At 39.3% G+C, this 8,218-nt stretch overlaps 1 protein-coding gene across 1 annotated transcript in view; it reads right to left on the bottom strand.

Moving 5' to 3' along the window:
* LOC123493117 (TNF receptor-associated factor 5-like) overlaps window positions 1-7,039 on the bottom strand; it is a 28,509-nt gene extending 21,470 nt beyond the window's left edge. Inside the window, exons 1-6 of the mRNA XM_045227045.1 lie at window positions 5,584-7,039; window positions 4,150-4,389; window positions 2,756-2,819; window positions 2,340-2,441; window positions 1,988-2,152; window positions 749-826 (exon numbers count right to left, since the gene is read on the bottom strand). Of these exons, the coding sequence (XP_045082980.1) occupies window positions 749-826; window positions 1,988-2,152; window positions 2,340-2,441; window positions 2,756-2,819; window positions 4,150-4,376 (636 nt within the window). The 5' untranslated portion in view covers window positions 4,377-4,389; window positions 5,584-7,039. The remainder of the gene's footprint in view (window positions 1-748; window positions 827-1,987; window positions 2,153-2,339; window positions 2,442-2,755; window positions 2,820-4,149; window positions 4,390-5,583) is intronic.
* Window positions 7,040-8,218: the final 1,179 nt, after the last annotated feature.

Here is an 8,218-nt window from a genome sequence, read left to right as displayed (position 1 = left end):
CGGTGTAGGCCGTCATTGTAAATAAGAATTTGTTCTTAACTGACTTGCCTAGTTAAATAAAGGTTAAATAAAAAAATAAAATAAAAACAGTTGTGTCAAGTTGGCTGGATATCCTTTGGGTGGTGGACCATTCTTGATACACACAAACTGTTGAGCGTGAAAAACCCAGCAGCATTGCAGTTCTTGACACACTCAAACCGTTGCGCCTGACACCTACTACCATACCCTGTTCAAAGACACTTAAATCTTTTGTCTTGCCCATTCACCCTCTGAATGGCACACATACACAATCCATGTCTTAAAAATCCTTCTTTAACCTGTCTCCTCCCCCATCTACACTGATTTGAAGTGGATTTAACAAGTGACATCAATAAGGGATCATAGCTTTCACCTGGATTCACCTGGTCAGTCTGTCATGGAAAGAGCAGGTGTTCCTAATGTTTTGTACAATCAGTGTATGTGCTTATGGTCCTCTGTAGCTCAATTGGTAGAGCATGGCGCTTGTAACGCCAGGGTAGTGGGTTCGATCCCCGGGACCACCCATACGTAAAAATTTATGCACACATGACTAAGTCGCTTTGGATAAAAGCGTCTGCTAAATGGCATATTATTATTATTATTATTATTATATTATTTATGGAAAAATTTCTAGGAATATAGAAATTCCTTCTTCAAACAATAAATTAGTATCTTCAAACAATACATTTAGCAAATAAAACCAATATTATGGTCATATCTGAATATTTACCATACATCGTTTAATCATCTGGGAGCATTTGTTGGGGCACTTGATTTCAACCTCTGGACATGTATGCCTCTCATGGTCCTGGTGGAGTCCAAACAGAAATAAGTGATTATTAAGAAGGATGTTCCTTCTTAATGACTTGCAGTATCATATCATAATAGACTGAATAGAGCTTCATTCAAGTGTTGTCAAAGGCACTTGTTTGTAGTTTTGTGAACCTTTAAGAGACTGGAGTAAGGGTGAGGGATTCAAACAGCTATTCAAGTCACTTGCGCTACCTGTTGGGAGAATTACTGTAAGTAATGTAGCCTATGTTTTTTGTCCCCCCACTTTGGTTCTGAAATTTCCATCACCCACTAATTAACTTGTCATTTTTGCAGATTAAGTGTTTGACCTAGTAATGTACAAGTATCAATATTTATCGTTTACAAATGAGCTATGACATAGCCAATAAATATATAGCACAATTTTGGATTTGACCCCCATCTCAAAATCAAATGGTTTTGACCGTTTGGAAGTGTAGTGAGTTTTTCTCCTCTTGCTTTAGCCATGCAGTGCACCTTGCAAAAGTGATTCCTCGTTTTGAAATGATGAACTTGACCCTATATGTCTAAAAATGACCATATACACTGATTGTTTAAAGTAAAACTACCCAAACTATTGCTGATGGGTTTGGTGCAGCAAAACTATTGCTGAACAATTTAAATAAAATCTATTGTAAACCCCGTTCAGCAGGTATATCTCCCCTGTAGCTCAGTTGGTAGAGCATGGCGCTTGCAACGCCAGGGTTGTGGGTTCGTTTCCCACGGGGGGCCAGTATGAAATTGTATGCACTAACTGTAAGTCGCTCTGGATAAGAGCGTCTGCTAAATGACTAAAATGTAAAATGTAAATGCCTAAGACCCCTAGACATAACGTGTGCAGCAAAATCAGTAGGCTAGTTATGGGTTTCGTAACTGCTTTGCTTTATCTTGGCCAGGTCACAGTTGGAAATGAGAACTTGTTCTCAACTGTCTTACCTGGTTAAATAAAGGTGAAATAAAAAATAAAGTAAAAATACTATGTTGAGCCTGAGGACAGTTCCACCATCTTAGAAAATCCCAAATCAACCGCAGGGTACAATGGCAAATCGAAAGTCCTAATTTATATCATAAAACTTACCCTGACCATTGCGTGAGTAAACAAATTTAAGAACAAATTAAAACAGACTGTTATAAAACAGTCCATTTCTCTGGCATTCACCTCGAGTTGGCAGCATGTGTAAGGATGCTTGCAGTAGTGACAGGGCTCCATACGATAGGAGCAGCTGATGCTGAGGTGCTCCTGCAGGTCCTTACGTTGCATGATCTCACTGCAGCCTGCATTGGAACACTGCAACGACTCAAACTGACATGCCTGTAGATGCTCCTGAGAGAAAGAGGGGGAGAGAGAGAGAGGGAAGGGGAGAGCCTGTCATGTATCAAATGTTTGGTCACGTTGCTGTCTGAGCGTTTGTTAATGATTTATTTTACAGTCTTGTTTTAGCTGGCGTTTCTCTCGTATTTACTACAGCAATAGGTAACATTGGGTACTTGTGGTGTCTTGTGGGATTTACCTGCAATCGACATAATGTGATTCTGTGGGAGCAGTTGGGAGAGTTTGTGCAGTAGACTTCTAAATTTGAGATCTCCCTTTTGCAGCAATTGTCTTGGAAAACCTGCAGGAAACGGTAACAATTGTGTAGTATTGTTTACATTTCAAGAAGCCCATGATTCATGTTTCATTTCTGTCCGAATTTTAATACAATCGTTTTTGTCTTACAAATGAAGTAGGTTGGGTGTCTTAAGATTTCATCACAAGTAAAACCCAAAAGTATTTTTGTGTACCAATAAAAATACATTGTAGACATCAGTTGTGTTAGCAGTAAAAATGTACTCTGCAAAAGTAATTCAGAATAAAGTATGCCTAATGTATTTCTTAATATATTTAGCTTTTTTTCTTCCCAAATGAACCATGGTTTCTTGATCTCACCTCATCAGATTTGATCAAACCTCTGTCCAAAGGACAGGCAGGGGTGGTGGCTGGGGAGTTTTCCCTGCATAAAAGAGAGCATCACATTGCTTACTTTAACTCATGACACATGCTACCTACAGTATCAACTAAAGGCCATTTAGCGCAATGGGCTAACACATTTTTTAAGAGTAAATTCAGAATAGTACAACTTTATTAATTCACAAAACCTCTTGAACAACTAGAATGGGTGAGAGTATTGTAATATGTAATGTTGTATTTAAATTAATATGTGCACATGCCTCTTGGCAGGTGTAACTCATAATATGTAAAGGTAATAGGAATGTGGATTTGTTTGTTTTTACTTAGCTTTTGTAGTTTTTCAAAATTTCTGTATGTTTTTACATTTCCTGGTTCTAATAGTTCGCCTAATTTCAATTTGACAAAATAAGCAATTTATAGTGTAGAGAATCATTGTACCATGTAAAACGCTGTGAATTATCTTTTTAATGACCAAACATATTGTATATTCAGCTGTTTGCTGGTCTACAAAACCGAAAGTAAAAGATGCAGAAAGGAAACTTAAGAATTGGAAGCATAGAAATGGCTCACATAGAACAAATATACCGCTTCTAATACTTTTTTTCAATGAGAATGACAGATCTATATCTCACATTTCTATGTGAATTTGGCCGGCTCGCCCAAAAAGTGACATATTGTAGCTTAAAGGACTCTTGGAAAACTAGCCCATGGTGGGCTAAAAGAGATCCTAATCAAATCAACCATGGCGGCGAAGAGCAAAGTGTACAAAGTGTTTATCTTGTGGTGGCTAAAGTTAGCTGAAGTTTGCAGTGGCTGTTTAAAGAAGAACCAGACCATAGATTAGTTTATCCTGGCCCATGGACTACTTTCAGGGTGAGGAACCACCTTACTTACATTTAAGTCACTTAGCAGACGCTCATAACCAGAGCGACTTACAATAGTGAATACATACATTTTCGTACAGGTCCCCCGTGGGAATCAAACCCACAACCCCGGCATTGCAAGCGCCATGCTCTACCAACTGAGCCACACGAGACCACTTCAAATTGTAAAATCCTGAACTTCCCCTTTAAGTTGTGCTGGTCTGATACCAGGCCAGTTAGATTTGCACAATTGAGGGCTGGTAATTTGTCATAGGGCTGATTCCAGTTCGATTTCAGTCAGCTCTGGGAAATGTACTTTTAAAAAAAGTATTGTCTTCAGAGGGGAAAGGACCATATTCAAATCACAAATAGAATTTTGATTAAACTCCTAGATTGACTGGAATTGAAATGGAATTGACCCAAAGTCATACCCCAAAAAAAATCTCACTGTGTATATGAACACTAAACATGCAGTAAATGCCTGTTTTATTATCACTACTGTGATCGTACAGGAGCCCTTGGATGCAGCGGTAGCAGAAGATGTGTCCGCAGCCGGTTTGGTGTGGGTTGAGAACTACTCCTTTACAGGTGGGACAAACATAGTGCTCTTCCAGCTTCTTCACAAACTTCAAACTGTGCTGCACCGCAATCAAGTCCGATTCCCAAGGTCCCGCCACTCCCGAATTCTGCCTGGAGAGTCCTCCGGATCCACTCGGGTCACTCTCCGTTGTTGCCATGGCAACCTGTAGACTGACAGGTGTGTGGTAAATGTTGGACCGTTTGTAGACCCATGCAAATGTACATCTACAAAGTCTGTTGACATTCAAATGTCTTATTCCAGGAGTCCTGCAATCGACTGACTACCTGCATGACTTTGACATTCAGAAAATCCCATTCACAGCCCTCCATATTGAGATATAGGCCTAACATTTGTGCATAGAAGTGTTTAGTAAATAGGGGGAGGGGTTTATATGTAAAATCCCCACATTGTAAAACAAACCTATCTTTTTAAGGAGTTTATTCACATGGACTTATAACCAGGGCCATAGCTACATATGAGGACACCAAGGTCTGGACCTCTGTAATTTCTTTGAATACAAATAAATAAATTGTCACTGACTGACAGTCACTCAATTAGAACATGACAGTTAACGTTTTTTAGATTGGTAAATTAGTCGTTAGTCTAGCCAGCTAAACTTTCATGGCTGAATTACCGACGGGGGGGGGAGCATCCAGACCTCACTAAAACTCAGACCGTGGCTACCGCCCTGCTTGTCGGGATGTTCAGAAAGGCATTAGTGTGTGGTAAAGTTGGCATCTAGCCAACCATGGTGCCGGTATCTAACATGTTTTATGTTAAATCAATCAAATATTCCCATGATTCTCAATCTCAATAAGCACCCAAGAAGGACCGTGGGTCGTCGGTGCATTGTCTCATCAGAATCTCCCTTTCAGAAATCCCCCTAGCCTAGTGCCTTAGTGCTGGTGGAACCAGCGATTCTGTCTTTGGGGTAACCCCCTAGCACCCCATGCTAAGAGTGCGCGGCAAATCCTTAATGCGACAATGGACAATTAAGCAAAACATGGCTTGTGTTGTATTACATGAACAGTTCGAGTAGGCTATTCATTACCGTTATATTGAGAAAGACATAAAGCAGCGACGGAATTATGCGCTCTGTGCAGCGATACAATGTCGGGGAATCCCCACTGCTGAAGAACAGCGCAATTCATTGCAAGGCATTATAATTCCAATAGATGAAAACATCATGATTATTATAAAATAATGAATATTTTAATGGGAAGACAAAATCCAAAGGAGTTCAGTATTTATATTTTTAAGTCAAAAAGGCACACTGAAATTAGTTGTTTGCTTTCGTTTTCATAGCCTACAGAATAAACAACTGTTGCATTGAAGATCTGAACAGGCATACAGTGTGTTCTTACCGTGTTTTTAAAAACGGAATGTGCGACGATGTTCTTAACTTTTGTAATTTACATCCACATTCATATGGCAAAAACCTATGCACAGTACGGAGTATGTAGCCCAGGCTATACGTCACAACTCGGCGTGCCGCCAATTCTATATGAGCGGAAAATGTTTCAGGAAGTGAATGTAATGGCACTAATGTTGTGTTCACAGTTCACACCTTTAAATAATCGTAAAACGCGGTAAAATAAAATGTATAGTTTGCACCTTGCATTTCCTCTGAAGCGTTTCCGGGACAGGGTGCTCAAGAAATTGTCCAATGTTTATGCTTCCACAGGTTTAAAATGGTATTTTCTGAAAATTGTGAGTTGAAAAAATTTGAGAAGTTTCTTAAAATATCACAATGTATTTGAAAATAACTTAACTATATGCTACAGTTCACGGAGCTAGTAGTTTTATCAAACGCTAACGTCAGAGGGGTGCTTATAATACTGCTATATTACAGGAACATTTAGCATATGGAAATGTAATAAGTGGTCGAAAATAACATACGTTTAGAAATGTTGCGCACATTAATATAGCTTTTTAACATAACAAATACATAACAGAATCATGTAGGCCCTAGGCCTAATAAATCAAGACCATCAAGAAGCACAGCTGATGTTTTTACATGCATGGCGAAATCGACCCATTGGCAAAACTGGATGAATCAACGTTGTTTCCATAAAATCTATGCAATGATGAATCAACGTGAAACTGATTGGATTTGCAAAAAGTCAAGGTAAGGGCATATTTTTTTCCCGACCCAACCTAAAACCAATGACATGGTGACATTTGATTTAAAGTTATATTCACATTATTTGACAACTCAACCAAATGTAAATCAAAACTAGACGAACTGACGTCTGTGCAGTGTGGAGGTATTATTTACATAAGCCCATGCATTATTCCAAAGCAGTTACATTAAGGCTTGATGCTTTTGCCATTAAATTATGGTCAATTAGGCATGTCAAATAGCAGAAACAATGCTGGATGCTGATAAAATGATTTAGGCTAAAGTAGCCGAAAATCAATTAAAGGGAAGCAACAATTCCAAATGTATTTTTATTTATTTAAGTGCTACATTTATAGTTGTATCTTTGGGATTGCACTAGTATGCAATATTCATTTCAATTTAAGCAGCCAGGAAAACGTTATCATTTACTATGACAATATAGTAGGACAAAGACAACCCAAATAAATGTCCTACAATAGACATGGAAATGAAAATTGTTTGAATGACACTTGAATGAGATGCAAGTGCAACCAGAGACTGAAATAATGGCAAGCGACGATCATGTACTTTTAAGGCAAAATGCAAGTCCTCAATGTTCATGATTCTACTAACTTTTTTAAATTTTACTAACAGTGCCTTGCAAAAGTATTCAACCCCCTTGGCGTTTTTCCTATTTTTGTTGCATTACAACCTGTAATTTAAATGGATTTTTATTTGGATTTCATGTAATGGACATACACAAAATAGTCCAAATTGGTGAAGTGAAATGAAAAAAATAACTTGATTCAAAAAATTATACTAAATAAATAATGGAGAAGTGGTGCGTGCATATGTATTCACCCCCTTTGCTATGAAGCCCCTAAATAAGATCTGGTGCAACCAATTACCTTCAGAAGTCACAGAATTAGTTAGATTGCACACAGGTGGACTTTATTTAAGTGTCACATGATCTCAGTATATATACACCTGTTCTCAAAGGCCCCAGAGTCTGCAACACCACTAAGCAAGCGGCACCATGAAGACCAAGGAGCTCTCCAAACAGATCAGGGACAAAGTTGTGGAGAAGTACAGATCAGGGTTGGGTTATAAAAAAATATCCGAAACTTTGGAGCACCGTTAAATCCATTATTAAAAAATGGAAAGAATATGGCACCACAACAAACCTGCCAAGAGAGGGCCGCCCACCAAAACTCACAGACCAGGGAAGGAGGGCATTAATCAGAGAGGTAACAAAGAGACCAAAGATAACCATGAAGGAGCTGCAAAGCTCTACAGCAGAGATTGGAGTATCTGTCCACTTTAAGCCATACACTCCACAGAGTTGGGCTTTACGGAAGAGTGGCCAGAAAAAAGCCATTGTTTAAAGAAAGAAATAAGCAAACACGTTTGGTGTTCGCCAAAAGGCATGTGGGAGACTCCGCAAACATATGGAAGAAGGTACTCTGGTCAGATGAGACTAAAATTGGCGCAAACCCAACACCTCTCATCACCCCGAGAACACCATCCCCACAGTGAAGCATGGTGGTGGCAGCGTCATGCTGTGGGGATGTTTTTCATCGGCAGGGACTGGGAAACTGGTCAGAATTGAAGGAATGATGGATGGCGCTAAATACAGGGAAATTATTGAGGGAAACCTGTTTCAGTCTTCCAGAGATTTGAGACTGGGAAGGAGGTTCACCTTCCAGCAGGACAATGACCCTAAGCATACTGCTAAAGCAACACTCCAGTGGTTGAAGGGGAAACATTTAAATGTCTTGGAATGACCTAGTCAAAGCACAGACCTCAATCCAATTGAGAATCTGTGGTATGACTTAAAGATTGCTCTACACCAGCGGAACCCATCCAACTTGAAGGAGCAGGAGCAGTTTTGCCTTGAA

The sequence above is a fragment of the Coregonus clupeaformis genome, chromosome 18, assembly GCF_020615455.1.
Source record: "Coregonus clupeaformis isolate EN_2021a chromosome 18, ASM2061545v1, whole genome shotgun sequence".
NCBI classification, from domain to species: domain Eukaryota; kingdom Metazoa; phylum Chordata; class Actinopteri; order Salmoniformes; family Salmonidae; genus Coregonus; species Coregonus clupeaformis.
Note: the sequence above shows the minus strand (reverse complement) of the source record. Positions and strands in the feature narration are given on the sequence as shown.